We start from the raw sequence: 19,815 nt of genomic DNA, 5'->3' as shown, positions 1-19,815 counted from the left end.
TTAAAATGCTCCCTGGCATGAATTTGACCTCTTCCAATTAACACTCTCTGCAAACAATTTCTGGGCACAATTTGGTTGCTAGAATGGTCCCAATAGGCAATTTGCAAGCATAAACTCAGGTCTTTCTGTGCCAGTTGGCCTCAGTGCCCAGGAATGTTTCCGGGCATGTTGAGCTTAACTAGTATAGACCCATCCCTACTGTCGCATCCTGCCCCAAGATCATTGAGGGGGATGCTATCACCAGTCTGAAAAGGGAGATCTGATCCTGCCAGTTCTTTTGGTGAGAGCAACCTGGTCCTTATGAGCTAACTTTGGTAGGATTTCTGACTTTAGAAAAAAAGGATATATATTTTCAGACCAGCAACACAGCTGATGAAATCACAATTTTATGCTGCGCTGTGTAAAGGCTGTTGCAAACCCTTATGATAAGAGAGGGCTTGTCCTGAACAGATTATTTTCAAAACAGACAGTAGCAGAGCATAAAGGATGTGAAGAGATGAAATCTACATATAATAATTTTATTTCCTTTTAATAATGTTGTAAGAAATGCATATTTTGCCTTCATTTCAGGTTGCAGGGCAGGAGGAAAGAAATAGCCATAACTTGTTATGTTGTTGTAGCTGTGCTGTAGAATATTTGGCCACTTATTACACAGAGTTAAAGCTGACATAATTTTTTTCCGAGTCAGTTGCAGACCTGGGTATGCAGTTATTCCTACTTCTACATATTTAAAAAAATCCACAACTGCAGCAGTTCCTTTTCAGTTTGCAATGTTAATAAAATAAATGTATCTTGAATTACTGAAGACAGATACTCAGTTATAATAAATGATTGCTTTTTGTTTGTTTGTTTGTTTTTTTCACAGTTGCCTTTACAATTTTCCCTCCACATCAGGAAATCTGAAAAAATGGGATTTTTACATCTGTACAGGTATACTCACTTGGCAATCATAATGATCCATCTACCTAATGCACTCCCTCAGGGAACAATTAAAGGCATTATTTTAGAGAAGACGTTTAAGAGTTGCTGTAGACACGAAAACCCGCTCTCTTGGCTGGGTTGCTATAGGACCCAGAGTGACTGGGATTGACAGAAATCTTCACCTGAATGAATTTTCCCCTTATACCTTATAAGGAGTCAGGAAAACACGGAAGTGATAACCATGTTCACGTTACTTTATACACAGCTTGTCCCCTTTACCTGCCCAGGTAGCCCTTGTTTTCACTTTTATTCATGATCTGTCCTGGTAGGGTTGAAGTCTCCTCACAATCCGGTGTAGGCGACATCTGAAAACAGACCCTTCAGGAATGTATGATTTTTACAACATTCTACCTTTATGCGGACGATAATTAACACGCTAATATTTTTTTGTCACACAGCCAGCACTGAAAACGAATGGGGATTGAATTGCTTTGCCTCTGTTTCCTATTTCTGCAAAGAAATAACTATGTGCAAGGTAAGGCTCAGGGGCAGGGAGATCCATTTTAAAACATTTTTGTATTATTTCTTGCTTAAAGTTGATATGAAATAGCTTTCTGTCTTCTGTACTTAATAATTCGTTTCTGTTTAATGATTTTTTTTTTTTGACAGACTGCTATAGGTTACCCTGCAAACTCATCTAAGATTTATGTGGTCGTTACATAGCACAACATGTATGAAAGATATGGGCACTTGAGTAATTTTGGTTATACTAATCACTGTTTGATCTGCTGAGAACCTTAACACTATACATATGACTGTGTTTCCCTGGTTACTTGCACAATAAATTAAAAGCATATCAAGTATATATAGACCCAAGTGAAGCAATTTTAAGCATATAGAATTATCATAAATCTGTTTTTTAATATCTCTGGTTATGCTGGAAATGTCTTACCTGAACCATAGCAGAAATACCTGTAACACTTTATCCAGTGCACTGGAGAAAACAAGTAACATGTTCTCAGTGATTGTCATCTATAAAGAAAGCAAAAGTAAGTATGTTAATCGCCAGCAATTTTTGATTTTTATTTTTTATTACAGTTAAACTTCTACCAATAGAAATACTGTTATTAAGGAATTTTATCAGTAGTCCTATATATGGCTAAATGTGTGCATTTTTCACCTCCCACGTTCCATAAATGACAAGAGTCTTCATATATTGAATGATTAAACACATTATTAATAGTCTTGTATCTTCTTGGATTTAAATTCAGGGACCTGTTCTCTGGAAAGCACAGTGACTTGTGAAGACTGCTTGCTTTCTGGACCACACTGCGCTTGGTGTTTTCAAGAGGTAGAGTAAATGATACAAAAAAAATTTGAAGTAAGACTTGAAGTATTTGTAGTAGCTCTGAGTGATGAAGCATTGACTTAATTGGGTCAGCCTGTGGTTTTGTAATGCATGCAGCGCTTAGTGAAGCCTTCCTGGGGATCAAAAGTGGAATTCAATCTAGACTGACTTTTTTTGTTGGGGTTTTTTTGGTGGTGGTGGGGTTTTGTTTGTTTGTTTGTTTTTTAAAACCAACCTTCCTCATCTAAGGCAGAAATAAAAGTGCCATTAGAGGGGCTCAAGTCATCAGCCTCGGTGCTGACTCACCCACAGCACTGATGATGAAGCACCAGACATCAAGTCAGAGACCAGACTACCTCTTACATATGACATACAAAGCCAGGCAGTGTAAACAGAAGGTGCTCCAGTCAGCTTGCATATACAAATGATTAGTCTGTGGTTGATTTTAAGTATGATGATAATGTCAGTTTTGTAATTAGTATGATATAGGTCTAAGTGTTTTGGCTAAAACTTTGGGCTTAAAAAAAATATCTGGATTTGTTTCCTATATATCTGTTGCAGACTTTCCGTGTAACCCTGGGCAAGTCACTTAACATCTCTGCTTTTAAAACTTTCACCTGTAGCCGATGCTAAATAATATCTCCCTACTTCACAGTAAATATTTTAGGTCTTAGTTCATTAATGTTAGCAAGATAGTCAGCTATCACAATTAAAAAGTTGACAGAAATAATAGAGAAATAAAATAAGTCTTTTTCATTATAGTTTCTGATTTACACCTTTGCTGTTAAAAGTATTTCTTGCTGTTTTGAATAGCAAAATGATACCTAGGATGGGACTATCACACTGCTTTATGAAGTAGGTGACAAAGACGAAACAGCACTTCTTTTAAAAATAAGTTTTCTAAAAATAATGTAGCAGTTTGCAAAAAATGGTACCATGGGAAAACCCTCTGACCCTCATTAGTGTGTTTGCAGTAGTTTTGATGTTTGTACTTAAACATTTCTTGAAATGAAATTTGATCTTTTGAATTTTGACAGCTGACATGTATTTTCAGAAACCAAAAATGAAACACAATTTATTGATTTTTTTTTTTTTTAATTTTTTTAAAAAAGCAACTGTGGAACTATTGAAAACTTCAGAATAGTAAACATGATTATTTTCTTTGTTCATAGGCTCATTCACTTGTTTGCTAGAGGACAACACATCAGGAGTGCAAAAGCCATAGGAGCTTTAGTGTCAGTAAACACAAGCATCTCCAAAGAAACCGCTGTTTTCTGTAGGATAAAAACACACCTTGTAATTGTATTTGAAATACGAGTTTGCCTCTTTACACATTTTGAAAAGCCAGCAACTGACTATGTAACTAAATAGACGATATGGATCTCCCTGTGAAAGTTTTATAATGGTACATTTTTATGCGCACTGCATTCAAGGAGCAGCTGGCTAGACTTTTGCCTGAGCAAAGACATCAGATTCGATCTGAAGAATAATAAACCACTGTTCCCATCAGGTGTCTCAACAGTATTTCCACCAAAATATATAAGAACCCTGATAATTTTCAGGTATGAAGGGTGACGTTTTGGTGGAAAGAAGAGTACCAGTTCTGGTTTTAATAGGTTTAAAGTAAATTTGTTTTGTTTTGGATGGAAAGTTTTTCAGTGACTGAATTTGGAGACTATTTGTGGCTTAATGGCTGAACCCCAGGGTGCTTGCCCAAATCCAGGAGAAAAGAGCGGCCCCATGGCATGGGCCCATGGCCGTCAGCCAGGAACCAAGTATTTCACTGCTGGTTCTGGGGGCATTGCCCAGGTTTCGGTCAAAAGGTCTTGCGGGCTCGAGCAGTTTGCAGTTCAGGAGGCAGCTGACTGATTTTGAGGATCCAAACTCTAGACACAGCTCTAGGAAATGGCCATAAGGCACAGAAGCCTCTTTGTAAAACTAACCATCAACTTCACCGCTACGTGGGGATAGTACCTACCCTGCAGCAGTGTTGTGGAAAGGAATGCATATCAAGTGCTTTGAAATGAGTAACAAATAAACTGCAAGCTATCCAGCTCATATCAATGGGCTTGTGATTTCCTCCACACGGGAGAAGGTCAAGTAGGACACTGGGCCAAATGTTACCAGAGAGATGTGGTCATGCCAGGAGCCCCGCATGAGGGGGAGGAGGCTACGGTGCTTGTTGAGCACCAGGCAGAGTAACGAGGACTTGCTACCTGCTTCAGGGAACATGGTAAATTAGTGCTGAGGAGAAAGAGTAGGTGAGAAAAAAACAGTGAACACTGGGTACCCCACTGTCGGTTTGTCACAAATTTTGTAGTTTATTATTTGTGAGACCCCTTCTGTTACAAAATGATGTTCTTTGATCAACAGTTCAAAACTGTTTAGGAAAGACCGATGAATTTGAGGCACAATCCTGTAACAGAAAAACCAGGGGCTCACAGGGGCTTTGTGTTATCGTTCCCAGTACTGTGAGAAGCCAGATGCAGTGAGTGGCACAATTCCCAGCCCCAACAATAGAGCGGTTTCTCCCAGCACATCAAGTCAGTGTAAGTTACATTAATTATACACCTATGGGACAGGATCCATGAAGGGCAAATTTAGACTTCTGTGCCACCTAGATCTTTTTCTGCACTAGTTGGCACTAACTTGCACCTTTGTTTCTGCTCCCTGCATTGGATTGACCTTTTGTCAGCCAGGTGCTGGTGGACAGTCAGTAAATGCCTTTAACGCATGTATTCCTTCTCCTGTTTGCTTTAGAATTACACAGACTCTGCTGGAATTCATGGGAGGTGTGATACCCCAGAAAACCTTTTGTCAAAAGGATGCCAGCTGAATTTGATTGAATTTCCCATTTCAGACGTAGAAATTCAGAGAAACAAGCCCCTAACTGTAGCGACTGAGAAGAACAATTCTGATGTCACACAGATTTCTCCTCAAAAATTAACTCTCAGGCTGCGACCAGGTAAGTCACTTAGTTCATAGATGCAGGATTTTTTTTTCAGACAATGTGATACACTGAAGATTCTCAGACTGAACAGTCTAAAAAAAAAAATCTCAATAGAATAAACATAAAACAATTGTGTTGAGTCCAAAATTATCTGTTGACTCGTCTGATGAAAACTAGGTTTGACTGAGTTCAGAATTCTTTCAGAAATGCTGAGTACCTCATAAAAGCACGGATGTATTTTTTTAGTCTTTCTATTCCCTTGCCATTGAGGTGGCAGGAAGAGAATGGAAACCCCCCACACCTCCCCAGCCCTGCTCCTGTGCCTCTCACCCGCAGGTCTGGCAAACAGCGTATCTCAGAGACAGCCTGAAATCTTGCTTTGAGCATTTACAAGGTAGAGTGACATTTATGGAAATACTCCAGACCCACCTTGGGGTCCTTGAGATATGAAATTTTCCTGGAGAATATTTGGAATAAAGAAATGTAAGACACCCCCAGTTAAGTCTCAGTTGGAACTGAGAATAAAACCTGTGTGTACACTCTGTTTTTCTTTACATTTCTAAAGTATGGTATGTCCCATAAGTGCTACCTTTAGTTTTAATTCACTTCATATCTAAATTTTCTAAAGCTGCATATAGCTGAAGTGGGTTTGCATTTTTTCAAATTATAGCAATCTGTTGTAAGTCTATGCTTATGGCATAGTTCAGAAAAAAAGCCACTAGAACTGCTTTCAATTTTTCAGACCCTCGTTTGAGACTTTTGTTGACAGAAAATTTTTGAAGTTATTTTGTTAATTCTGCTGGTGATTTAAAATACTAGATAATTTTTACCTTATGTATAATTTTAGGAAGAAATTGGCATTGCTCATAACTTATGTGTAGAAGTGCTAATACGTATCCCATTTTCCCATGACCTTGATAGGGCATGAAGAAACAATACAGATCAAGGTTCGCCAAACTGAAGATTATCCAGTTGATCTCTATTACCTCATGGATCTTTCAGCCTCCATGGATGATGATCTGAATACAATCAAAGAACTGGGTTCAACTCTTTCTAAAGAAATGTCAAAACTGACAAGCAACTTCAGACTGGGGTTTGGATCTTTTGTTGAAAAACCAGTTTCACCATTTATCAAAACTACAGCTGCAGAAATAAACAACCCTTGCAGGTAGGCAGGGAAAATACCTACATCTGTTTGCATGCCAACAATAAGTCACAATATTAATCTTTAGGATCGAATGCAATTCAGCAGCCTCACTGGAACTTCTGCCCTCTTCCAGCTGTAAATGAGTCTGTTTGAGAAACAAGATTTGTTTCTTTTTTTTTGCACTCTGATCATTATTCTGTTGAATCTTATACTATTTGGAGAGAGGAACCTGGGAGTGATTCTGCTTTTTAGCTTTTTCTGCTAGTTACAAATGTGCTTAATGGGTTAGCAAACAGGTATGCAGAATAACTATGTATTTTTCTTTAATTTCCTAGAATATACATATACATAAGAATTTTATGAAATTGCTATACTAAGCAGGAGCAAACTCAAACTCAACACAGAATTGCAGTTTCATTTACCCATCAATGCTGTTTTCCTGTTTTTTCCCCTTAAGGTCTAGCAGTGTCCTCCAAGCCCTTGCCTAACCTAGGCGGAGGAGAAGCCGTGCTCTGCAGCCTGCAGCAGGGCTGCAGCAGCTTGGTGGTGCTCTCCGAATGTCATTAAGGGACTACAGCTCCTACGGTGCTGCTGAGTATGAAAACAAGGCACAGCAGGGAGCAGGGCAAGGGCTGCAGGTTGTTAACTGGCGGAATTACTCTGCTCTAGGAGGCATTTCCCAGGCTTTATGCAGACCTGTTTGCATTGCCCACCTCACTGGATGCTCTTCGATTATCTTATGTTTTTCATTAGATCTATCTCAGACACAGAAGAGAGATACTTGATGAAAAAACTAATCCAGACAGGCCTGCGACATAGTCATTGTAGTGATTTTTCACTCTGTATTGTCCATAAGCTGTCTCACTTTACTTGTAGAAGTGTACCATATGAGTGCTTACCCACCTTTGGATACAAACATGTTTTGCCACTAACAAATGATGCTGAAAAATTCAATGAAATTGTGAAAGGACAGCGAATCTCTGCTAATATAGACACTCCAGAGGGAGGATTCGATGCAATTATGCAGGCAGCTGTTTGCAAGGTAATTTAACTTCTAGTATAATATTAATTATTCTATATATTACCACTTCTAGTATTATATGCTTGTATTTCAAAGCAGCAGATCATTATTTTTCAAGATTTTTTTAATACGGTCCAAGAACCACATTAGATTTTTGTGAAAATTTTGCCTGTATCAAGTAACACATGCATCTCGTAATATTTTAGCATTTCTTTTTAATTGCCAGGGATAAAAAATCCTACAGTATAATTACTGGATCTGTTTTCTTGATTGTTTTTTCTCTAGATATTTTTGTTTAACTATGTTTAGAGTAGCAAGCAGGTTGACATGAATGTGGCCAGCCCATGTTATTAAACACAGGAATGGGGAGACAAAATGTTAGCCAAAGACAATGGACTGAACATCATCTGTTAAGAGATGTTACGATGTTTTTGGCAATCCCTTGAAAATTATTCCCTTCATTTATATCGAGGTGCCGTTCTCCAAATCTTTTGCTGCTTCTCTATATTGTGAGTGCAATACAGCCTGCTAAACTAATGTATTTTAAATGACAGGAAAAAATTGGATGGAGGAATGATTCTCTACATTTGCTGGTGTTTGTGAGTGATGCTGATTCCCATTTTGGGATGGACAGTAAACTGGCAGGGATTGTTATTCCTAATGATGGGAACTGTCATTTGGACCACAATAACGAATATTCCATGTCAACTGTTCTGGTAATTTACTATGAATTTTGTACAACTCTTGCATTCTGAAAATTTTAAGACTGACATGAGCAACTTAGAAAATTAATGAAAGTATACCTTTATCACTGAACTATGTAAAAGTTGGGGAATCCAGATAGATACTTCATGTAATCTATTTTATTTGTAATTGCACATTTCCATAAAAAGAAAACAGCGTGTTTCTGTGGAGTTAGAATAGTTTATAACTCCGAAAAAATATACATGTAGTGCCTAATTATAGTTTCTTTTATACAGAGAATACAGTGTTAATTACAACCATTTGAATGCATATTTCATGGGAGATAATTAGCAACTGAATGCACATGAAAAATGGATTGATGTGGCTCTCTTCTGTTTGTTTGCAGGAGTATCCCACAATTGGACAATTAATTGACAAACTTGTGCAAAACAATGTTCTATTAATTTTTGCTGTAACGAATGAACAAGTTCACATATATGAGGTGAGCAAACTAAAACATTTAGCTCGTCAGTATTTGTTTTAAAGTTCACCCTTTTTCACAGTTACTACAGTAATTCTAGTACTAAGGACTGAATTCTGCAAGATACTTATGTAATGAAAATAGCTAGGATATTATCTATCAGAGGAATTCTCTTTTACTTTGGAAGTGCTTCTTCACATACTGATTTTGATGTTCTCATGTAACTCTTAAATTGGATTTCAAGTTGAATCACACTAATATTTTAAGTCAAGGATTGTCAAACTAAGCATTGCTAATCTATTCAGTGTAATCATTGGCGATTCTTATTTCTTTTTCTGTCCAGTCCTGCTGCTGGGAAGAAATCTTCACATGCAAAAAAGAATTCAATGAGAATAAAAAGGGGGTTTGCAGCCTAAGCTTGGCTGCCTGGCTACATACTGCTGCATGAAGTGGGACAAGGGGAGAAAAACTGTGCCTCCAAATTTATTCAAGTTGGTTGAGAGGGAGTCAATAAGGCTGATCCTGCTGATACAATAAGCTTGGCTTTCCAAAGGAAATGTCTTCGCACAACAATCCTCACTGAAAGCCAAAAGTCAAGGAATGAAAAGCAAGGTGTGATATCTGGTGTGATAACCATAGGGAAAATAGGAAAGAAAGGGTAGGGGAAAAGGTCCTATGTTACAGCAGAGAGAGCAGATGAGTCTTGAGGTCCTCACTGGTATGATGGTTTTCTGTTTCTGGCTTCTGCATAACCCAGGGAAGACCCCCCCAGTGCTTCTGCAACTGGTTCCAGTTGTAGAGTGGTCTTGAGTAACACAAATACGCCAGGTGTTTGACAGAAGTTACAAGAGTCACATCTTTCATAAAGTGATTCTCAGATTACAGTCTTGACAAGGAAGGAAACACTCTCCAAGAGAAATACACTCTTGGAGCACTGCCTGGCTGCCTTTTTTAAAGACAGTATTGAATATTGAGCTGAAGCGTGAAAATTTAGATCACCAATAGTAGAAGTCAATCACTTACAACTGCAGTGGGATTCTATAGTCATAGCATAGATTAGTTAAAATTTGTACATTAAAAAACTTTAACTAAATCTCATTTGCTCAAAAATTTCTTAATAGGGGCCCAATTAATGACAGGTGAAAACTTTTCCCCATTTTTAATAGGAACTGCATGAATAAGGGCTGTTCTAGGAGGTAGTTTGAACTATCTCTGTGGTGTACAGAGCCTTATTTTGTCCAAAGAAACTTTTCTCTTGCTGATGGCATTATATTTTCCCATGGAAATTGCTGGTGGTCTCCCTCAGAGTTGACCAACAGTGTTCTTATCAGGGGGTTTCTATTTCAGTATCCCTGTGTCAGTGTTATACCACTATCAAAGTTATCAAGTGGCACCCTTTGTTCACTGGGAACACTAAATGAAGATTTATAGCTAACAAAAAAATGCGAGCCATTGTTTACCTGACTGGGGAATGGCTTGTTCTAGTTACTTTCTTTGACAGGAAAAAAAAGTGCAACTATCTTCTGTCTTGTAGGGTATATAGTAATCCCATTCAATACATTCGCTCTACTGCTTTCATCTTTAATACTGATTTCTGTCACTTATTTGGATGACTCTAGTTGTTACCATCTGCTTTCTGTCCTGTAGGTGATGTGGAAAAAACAGTCAAAGCACAAAAATCACATATAAGTCTCACAGTGCAGTTTTTCCACACTACGCTATACTTTCAAAGGTGTATGTAGGATGTGCAAACAGGACAACAGTGTCACGTTTTCACCTTCGTGATTCAAATTTGTAGTATCGATGTAAATAGCCAGGTATCCATGCTTAAGAATGTAAAAAGAACAAAGCAAGACAATGAGAGTTTTTGTGTTAAGGCCACTGCTTGGGCAGCATGGAAGAGCTGGGAGAGGGCCCTGAAGTGGGACTTGGGCACCACCATTACACCACTCTCGTCTTGGTATTTTACTTCTTTTTAAAAGCCTTGGTGATGGAGGCTCTGCAATGTACCTCGGAAAACCCTTCCATACTTAATTATCCTTTGAGGTGGAAAGCCTCTCCCCAAATATCTCATCTCACATCTACTTGAACGCAGCATCTAATTATATCAGGCCCCAAAATTGGCCATTGCTATTTATAATTCAGTTCTTAGGGACAAACGTACATTAAAATGACTGTGAAGACTTATAAAGCACCTCTTTAAATAGACTTGATGGATTCCATCAGTCTTAAGTGCAGTGCTCAGACTGTCAAATATATCTTTTGTATTTCTAGCCCCATATAATCCCCAACAATTTAGCCCAAAATGATTCAGTCATTTAATATTCTTGATCCTCTTCAACTGAATTTTCAGTTTGTCCACTTACATGTATGTGTATTTTTATCTAACACACAAGTATTATGGAATATGTATGCTTGTAGCATAGCTGGTGTTAGTTTTGATCCTTCCATGCAACCAAACAGCTACACCACAGCAGTATAAAAGAGGGGGGACGCTTAGGTCTGCTGCTCTCCCTGACCACAAGAACTTTAAAAGCAGTCACGTGGAAACATTTATAAAGCCAGTCAAAATTAAATGCAAGAGAGTGGAGGAAGTCCCTTACACCGAGCCCTGATAGTTTAAGGTTATTTATAAAGAGGATTTTCTTTTTCACAAAAAAAGTATTTTAAAATGTATTCATATATGTCTAACTTTTCACATCATTAGTCTCAGCTGAGTCTTGTCAAAGCAGCAGGGAATGTTTTTATTCCATAAAAGCTATTCACTCAAAAAGCATCTGTGAATATTGCAATAAGAATGATATTTTGACAAACTGTGTAAATCCTGTTTTGGTATAGAAGAAACCACCAGTCTTTAAGATTTCATGAAGTAGTTATTATTATTGCTGATATTATTTGTTTTCAAGCAGAATTCTTTAAAAATTTATTCAAACTTAGATAAGGGAAAAGATTCCCTCTTTAATCCTGACTAAGCAGCACTTGACTTGAAACAGAAATTGCTCTTTTCTGCACAAATTAATTATTTTACTATCACAGGAGAATACAGCTTGAAAATTGGGGTTTTCGGACTGCATTTCACTGCTGAAAATTGAACTAAAATTACTCCAGTCTCCACACTTGTACAGAATTTCAAATGATTTTTATAAATTTGGCATGACACTTTATTTATGATGAAAATTCTTCTATTATTTACAGTGCCAAAAGTTAGACATCACCCCACTGAATGTAAATATATAATTGTCAAATTTCACTAACATGAATCAGAGTATCTCTATAAAATAACAGTTCGCCTTTTAATGAGTATTTGCAAAAAGAGTACATTCCATTACATCCTTTGGATGTTTTACAATACTAGCACTCCAAAGCATCAGTCTGCTTCACCTTGTTAATGGTTAAACAGAAATATTTGCTAAAAGGTAGGGTTTAACCAACGGACTGGAGATAGACGCTTAGACTGGACTTACAGCGTCATCCTTGTATCACCATGCAGAAAATCTTTCTTCAAAGAGGAAAGATAAAACAAAGTCTTCAGAACAGTATATCCCCGCTGTTTGTTTTGAATGCCACAGATTAAAAGGTGCTATACTTTTAAATTCCAAGTTTATCATCTTTTCTTATAATTATCTCACAAAGGGGCCACGTGTACAAAATGCAGAGTTTCGATATTCTAAGAACCCTTGAGAGAGCACTAATCGCGGGAGGAGTCAGGAATGCAAAGTCACCAGCTGTAGCACAAAATGCAGTTAATCCCACTGATTTACAATAGCACTTTAGAAATCTGATGAATGATAAGTATTCCATACATAATATATAAAGTAATCACAGGGCTTTTGGAGATGTAAAGTGTAAGAGGGATATAAGGGTATCAAACGATTTGTGTTTATCAATAGCTCTGTGGCTTATTTTTTATTAAAATAACAGCATTGATACGATAAATTGAAAAAGAAAATGAATGCTACAACATGTTTTTTTAATGATGAGCAGTTATTATTTTCCATAGGCATGGATTCAAGCAAGAGAAGTTCATATAATTAACAATCAGGCAAGATAAATTTTAATTGAATGTATTTAAAAAGTAGCTGCTAGCTGTCATGTTAGTGTCACAATGCAATTTAATGCAAAAAGAAAAGAAAATTTATCACAGAAATAAATTGTTAAATTGGTACTATATTATTACGTAAAGTCAACATATGATCAGTCATAGCCACAGACCACTGGGATACATGTGGGGTATTACATCAAGCATAAACCAGCAGCGGGTTTTTAAGGGCCTTTGTTCAAAGTTCTTGTAGCCCTTAGTTTAAACTTCTTAACTTCTGTACCCTCACTAATCAGAATTCAAAATGCTCAGTTACAAAGATCAAAAAGTGACTGCTGTTGCTGAATGGAGGGTCCAAGACTCTTGAATAGTACAGCAACAGTAGAGCAGCTGAATCTGGTTTTGGTTATTTTTATTAGAGACAAGCACAACTGTTGATAAAATATACCTTCCTTCCAAATTTAAAAATTAAAGCTGAAAAATACCATAGTATCAAACTTCCAAGCCTACAGAGGTGATTTAGCAATACATGTCCCATTAATTACCAGTGAAATTAGCACTCCTCCATAGGACTTTTTCAATGCAATGTGTGTTACTGAGTCTGCAAGGGTCCTTGAAAATGCCACTACTATTTAGTTCAGTTGGCTTCAACGTGTTTTGGGTTTTTCCCAAATGGTAGCTCCTTGTCACCTAGGATTTTTTTGTGCTTTAAATTTGTTTTTATACTTTCAGAACTATGCAAAGCTTATTCCTGGAGCTACTGTTGGACGACTACAGAAGGATTCTGGAAATATTCTCCAGTTGATCATTGCTGCATATCAGGTAAGATGGTTATAGTGTGTTTTCTTGCCGCATGCCTGTATTTTCAAAATTGGATTGCAATTTGGTAAAAACAAGCATCTTCGATTCTTTTTATGCACTGATTACAAGAACATAATTTTTTATGCTTAGATGCTGACCTTAACAGAAAAGTTCTGCTCTCTCTGAGGATTAAGTGAGCACAGAAAGAAAATTCCTATAACCTTCTGTCATTTCTTAGTTCTGCTGGAATGCTAAATTCACATCAGTGTCTCGTCTGTCTTGCCTTCTTCATAGTTCTGTATTTCACATCTACTCTTAAGCCTTCTTTAATACAGGTATTCAGGTCTCCCAGTTCAACAACTTGACAGGGACTCAACTCTCTTCCCATTGGTAGCTGTCACCAGAGCAGATGTACAATTGCTCTGCAGGAATATCTGGGGAAAAAAGCACTATCCTGTGCTCAGTGCTCTTCTCTGCTTTAGCAATTTGATGCTGCCCCTGTGAGGCTATTCTGAAGAGGTTTTTAAAAAGAAGAACGCATCAGCTGAAAGGGATTTGTTTAGATAACACCAAGACTTGAATGGCTTTGTTCAATACCAAGAAGTACTGTAAAGATGACAGGAACATAACACAGCACTGCTCTTCAGAGCTTTGTTTGTGAAATGTATCCTGGCTGCCTGGTTCTCTTCTGTCAGGGGAATGTTTTTAGACAGTTTTACATGGCTTTACACAGATATATTAATTTACATATACGCTGATATACCACAGATTTCTCTCTTCCATGTCAGCCCCTTTTTATTAAAAACTTGCTCTACCAGTTGGCTAGAATGCCAAATAACTCTTTGCAAGTAGCTTCTGTTTCTTTCCATATTTTGTTTTTTCTGCTCCTCATCCTATCACCTGAATGAGATGATCATCATTATCCTGAAAGTTATTTTGGTCTTGATGATAGGAAGGCAAACCAAATTCTTCCAACTCTTCTAAAAGCAATACAATAGGTCAGTTGTGATTTTTTAAATGAAATACAGAATACCAGAAGATTCTCTGTCCTACGGAAAATTAAATAAGCAAAGAACTTTAAGGTTAATCTTGGGAGTCTACAAATTGTAATAAATATGGGGGGAAATATTTACATGAGCAAAGCTATTACTAAACATCCAGTGGCACCAGGAGTTCACTTCTGTAGTCCAACCTGTTGTTAGTCACATCTGGTTCCTACAAGGATTACTTGAGGCTGGCACTCTAACATATAGACAGCATTTAACAGCAGAAACACCATTTTGTTGTCCAGTAAGTAAAGTAAAAACACAAAATAATTGTCCCAGTCCTGTGTCCTGTTGCCTTTACTGTAATACTGTGTTAAGTGCAGAACGCTGGTTCCTCTATTTGCAGTGTCATGGCACTTTCTGCCTTGCTGGAATATTGGAAAGTTGGAGTGCATCCTTGCCTCTTCCCCTTAGTGTCTGCTCATGTATCTATTGTCCACAATTTATTTTTTTTTTTACTCTCCTTCTTGAACCTGCTGATATTTTTGGTCTCCATTGCATTCTGTGGCAAAAAAAGGAGTTCACTTACACTGTGTCAAGATATATTTTTCTTTTCCCTGTTTTAAACCACTCCCTACACTTTAAATTTCACTGAGTGCACCTCAGTTCTGGTGTTGCAGGGTTTGGTGATAACAGCTCTGCATTCACTTCATCTTCACGTCTTCATGATTTTGTAATATTTTACCACTGAGACACCTTCCACCCCCCCAACCCCAATCTTTGCTCCAAATTGGATAATCCCAGCCTTTGAAGTCTCTCCTTGGCTGTTCCATCCCCTTGGCGACTTCAGCTGACCTTCTTCTTACCCTCTCTGACTCTGTCCTGAGATGTGGAAACCAGAAGAGCTTGCAGTGTGCAAGACAGGGCACACTAAGGTTTATACTGAGGCAAAATGATGCCCTCTGTCTTGTTCTCAGCATCCTTGCTTGTGACGCCCAGGACATTGTTGGCTTTTCAGCTGATGCATGCTTTGAGTAGATCATCTGCCAGAGCTGTCAGTGGTGACCTTGGTCCAGCTCCTGAGTAGTTTCAGATGGTCCTGGTTTCAGCTGTTCTGTAGGCAGAGTTTGGAGGGGGCTCAGAGCTCAGAGCTCGCTCCCCTCCCATAGTGGCAAGGAGGCGGGGGCTGCAGGAACAGTGCTCCTGCCTTCAGGCTTGTAGGTACAGCATGTCTGGACCATGTGCCAGAGTTGCTCATAGATTCTTAATGCACATACATTTCCAGATGTACAAAGTGTACAAGCAGCAACATGTCACGCTCAAAGTTTCCCAGAGCCCATTTTAGTACACTTAACCGTAAAGGTTAACAATCTCATTGCTTCATGATTGAAAATCTTCCAAGCAGGAAACACTGAAAACCACCTTATTTGACATAAGTGAAGACATCTGAATTTTTGTTGGACTGGGAAGGGGGAAATGAGGGTAGAACTACGGTTAAAAATCACATGCAAAACAGAAGATCTGATTCCATTTTTGTCACAGACTTTTCGTTATACTCTCAGCAGTGTAGTTCAATGCCTGGTGTCTCTGTTTCTTTACCCACAAAAGAGGAATATATAACTATTTGCCCCCCAAGAGTAGACTTAGGCTAAATCTTCTAACACTTTTAAAGTGCTTTCAAGTCTTTGCTTGCTGTACAAACACACAAGATTTGCTAATACCATTCACCATGTGTTGCTATCTAAAAGCTTCAGAGAGGAAGTAAGCAAGTTAAGAAAGTCTGAGCTGTCAAAATATTTGTTACAAGGAGTTCTCGTGTTCTTTCCAAGTATGATTCATTTTCTTCTGTAAGCATATTTCTGCCTGCTTTGTTTAACGTTGAATTCTGCATAACTTTGTATTGCAGAGCTGTAGGCTGAAATGCATTGTGACAGATATCAGGCTGTTTGATTAAAGTCATTCCAGGATTTTAAAACTTCAGAAAAATTCCACTTTTTTTTTTTTTTTTTTTTTTTTTCCCAGTGCTTGGTCCTTTCACTTACAGGAAAATAAGACCAAAGAAATAATATATTTTAAAAGGACAGGTAACACAAGGGGACAAGTTTGTAACACTGCTTTGTCTGTTGTTTCATTCAGAAGATTTTTTGAACCACAAATGTTTCTTTGTGAATGGCTTAAAGTTCACTAAACTGTCCACTATTTGTCCCCAAACTATGGCCAGACAGCTTAGTAGATTTAAAACACCATTAGAAGTCCTCACAGATAATAAGATCTAAGAAGCTGGAGTTTGTCACAGTTTATGCGTTGATTTTCAGACATAAGGTGCATATTTTGACCTCACACAACAGCAAGGCAAGTTCAAATGACCCAGTACAGACACCAGGGTTCAAAGTATTATGACTTCGTGTTCAGCAGCATTTAATTTTCTCACAGTTGCACTCTATTTGAGCCTTGTAGTTTTGCAGCTGGTGGAAGAGGGACTATTTGGTGATATTTCCTGTAACATCAGCACATACCAACATTCACAGTTTTACCTAGAGGTTTGCTATATTTTGTCTTTTTGTGAAAGGACAGCTATCCCCAAAAATTTGTTATCTCTGCATTGTTTCAATAGCAACATAAGCACCTAACTCTAAAATGAATGCGAAGGGAAAACTGGACATACTCAGAGCTGCCAACGTTACCAACCTGATGCTCAGGGCACAGTTTTACTGACTGGCTGTGTGCTGGAAAGAGCTCTGGGTGAATGTCTTGCACGACGTGTGTTGCTTTGGTTTACTGACAAGGTTTTACAGATGAAAAGACATTAAAAAAACCCCACCAAACACAACCCGAAGACAAATTTCCAGGAAATCCAGGACATATACAAAGCACAGTGAGTTGTCATCTGTGCAGGTTTATACCTATTCTACTTTTAGTTTGTTGTACCCCACCAGACCTTTACTCTAGTGAGTCATCCTGATGCCTTTACTAGAATGACTCACTGAAGTAAGGTCAGTGAGCTCCTCATGCTCTGATTGAAGTGCTCTGATTGAAGAGTATTTTGTAAAGCAATTAAGCTTGCAAGAGCACAAAGCCAAGTCAGTGACAGTTTTGCTCAGCAATTGTTAAGGTACTTTTGAAAAAATTCCATTTACTGGATTCACAGTTCAATGAAGTCATAGGGAATTTCCCCATGGTCTGCTATAGGCTTTGGATTAAGGTTAAACTGTGTAAGCAAAGTCGCTACAAAATATTTCAAAGAGTGAAATATAAAAACTTGGTATGAGAGGGTTCAGGAATTAAGTTTTTCACTTAAGAAATGGAAGTTTGATTGAACAAATTGATTTAAGAAATGAGAAGTTGAATAAGATTTGAAATAGCTCCAACAGCTCATGAAGCAGGAATTTCCATTGGCAGAAGACAGGCAGGAAGCGAGATCCCCAGCTGTGGGACCTCACCATGGGGCTTGACTCCAGCTCTGGCCCTGGAAACATCAGGCTAACTCACGGAGAGCCCACGCTGAGGCAAAACTGAGCTTGGAGCCTGCCCTGCGTGAGAGAGATTGTGAGGTTTGCTTCTACCAGGCGAGATAAAGAGGGAGCAGTATTGACATAGGCTAGTTAATCTGGAAAAGCCCAGTGCTAGCAACGCAATCAGGGACACAAATCTGTTCCTCAGTAAGACCAGAGCTAAAAGAAAACCTGTATCCGTCAGCAGAGCATTCAGTAACGAAAGCTGATTTAATAAAACATTTAATTTATTCTTCTGCAAGGGCAGGAAATAAGCCCTGTGATAGCAGATATTAAACTGATACTACCATGGCTTTTCACTGAAAGCCAGTTCTGTCAGCACTTGTTTTGCTTTGCTCATTCCCCATTTTTCTTGCAATAGAGAAATCTGTAAATAAAATGCCAAACCCATGAATTTACTCCTATGTGGTTCAGGATAAGTTACAATCCATGTTACACAGACACGGAGCATTAGCAGCGCTTGGCAGTGTTATCACTCCATTCATCTCACGTCTTTTTTCTTTAAGGAGCTGAGGTCTGAGGTGGAGCTGGAGATTTTGGGAGAGACAGAAGGGCTCAGTCTCTCTTTCACGGCCATCTGCAACAATGGGACCTTTTTTCCACATCAGAGGAAATGCTCTCATGTGAAAGTGGGAGACACAGTAAGTAAAGAACAAATTTTCAAAAGAATCTCTCAAAAGAGAATTTAGGACACCAAAGTGGGGAGTTTGCTCTTTATTAAAAAATCTTCCTCGAAACAAGTTACAGAAAAGCAGGCACTATCTACTACCCTCTTGTTCTGTCCTCTGCATGTGCTGCCAGCGCACCCTGCAGAGCTGCATGTGCTGCAGCTCTGAACAACCACCATTTTCTCTTCCAGGTCTCCTTCAATGTGACTGTAAGTCTCTCCTCTTGTGAAAAAAACAGAAGGCATATTGTGATAAAACCAGTAGGGCTCAGTGACACGCTGGAAATGGAAATTCAACCCCAATGCAGCTGTAACTGTCAGACAAAGGCTGAGATTAACAGCCCAAAATGCAACAAAGGGAAAGGATCTTTCCAGTGCGGGGTGTGCGTCTGCAGCCCGGGGTACGTGGGGCCACACTGCGAATGCGACGAGAGCTCCCTCGGCACCAGCTCCTGCAAGGGCTCGGCAGAGCAGAGCTCCTGCAGCGGGAGAGGTGACTGCTACTGCGGGCAGTGCGTGTGCCACCCATCCCTCTATGGGAAGGTGTACGGGCCACGCTGTGAATGTGACGACTTCTCTTGTGTGAGACACAGAGGGCTCCAGTGTGGAGGTATGGTCCCTTGACGCTATTTTCAGTGTCCACATTTTAGAGCTTTATTGCCTCACTCTTAGCTAGGAGCTTGTGAATCTGTATTTTCATCATATATTCAGTTGCAATCAATTCTGTATGAAATTTGCTATTTCTGAATGGTCTTTAAACTCAAAACAAGATATGCTCTTTAACCTTGTTTTCAAATTCAGAAATGAGACACCTTTAGTAACTCCATAGCTAGTCTAAGCGTGCATGGCTTTATTGGACCGTATCAGTTACCATCACACAGGGTCAGACTTTTAATGGCTGTAGATGATTTTAGCTCCAAGGAAGTTTAGGTAAGAGTATTGACACACATCGGTGTTAGCCAGTGTACAACTTCACTTGGACATGATTATCAAAGCATAGCAATCTTAATAAATTAATCTTAACTAACCACTTTCAGGATAATACTGATATTTTTATAGTTTTAACCCAGTAACCTCAATGATTCTTGGTTTATCTTAGTAAGGTACAATCAGAATTTCAGAACTTGTATTTATATTTTTTTTCCTGGACTATACCATTATCAATCAAAAGTGATTCTATTGAAATGATGGGAATATCATTAAACTGTCAGGGAGCAGCAATGAGATTGTGCTGAATAGATAGGCTGAAATTATGTTG

The 19,815-nt window shown here is 38.5% G+C and overlaps 1 protein-coding gene across 1 annotated transcript in view; it reads left to right on the top strand.

The window, feature by feature from the left end:
• Nucleotides 1-1,395: 1,395 nt before the first annotated feature.
• Nucleotides 1,396-19,815, top strand: part of ITGB6 (integrin subunit beta 6) — a 30,868-nt gene continuing 12,448 nt past the window's right edge. Inside the window, exons 1-10 of the mRNA XM_009950848.2 lie at nucleotides 1,396-1,456; nucleotides 2,193-2,272; nucleotides 5,030-5,234; nucleotides 6,141-6,387; nucleotides 7,243-7,408; nucleotides 7,942-8,103; nucleotides 8,478-8,573; nucleotides 13,324-13,413; nucleotides 18,397-18,531; nucleotides 18,750-19,167. Of these exons, the coding sequence (XP_009949150.1) occupies nucleotides 1,396-1,456; nucleotides 2,193-2,272; nucleotides 5,030-5,234; nucleotides 6,141-6,387; nucleotides 7,243-7,408; nucleotides 7,942-8,103; nucleotides 8,478-8,573; nucleotides 13,324-13,413; nucleotides 18,397-18,531; nucleotides 18,750-19,167 (1,660 nt within the window). The remainder of the gene's footprint in view (nucleotides 1,457-2,192; nucleotides 2,273-5,029; nucleotides 5,235-6,140; nucleotides 6,388-7,242; nucleotides 7,409-7,941; nucleotides 8,104-8,477; nucleotides 8,574-13,323; nucleotides 13,414-18,396; nucleotides 18,532-18,749; nucleotides 19,168-19,815) is intronic.

This window comes from Leptosomus discolor, chromosome 5 (genome assembly GCF_034619465.1).
Source record: "Leptosomus discolor isolate bLepDis1 chromosome 5, bLepDis1.hap2, whole genome shotgun sequence".
In the NCBI taxonomy this organism is placed as follows: Eukaryota; Metazoa; Chordata; class Aves; order Leptosomiformes; family Leptosomidae; genus Leptosomus; species Leptosomus discolor.
Note: the sequence above shows the minus strand (reverse complement) of the source record. Positions and strands in the feature narration are given on the sequence as shown.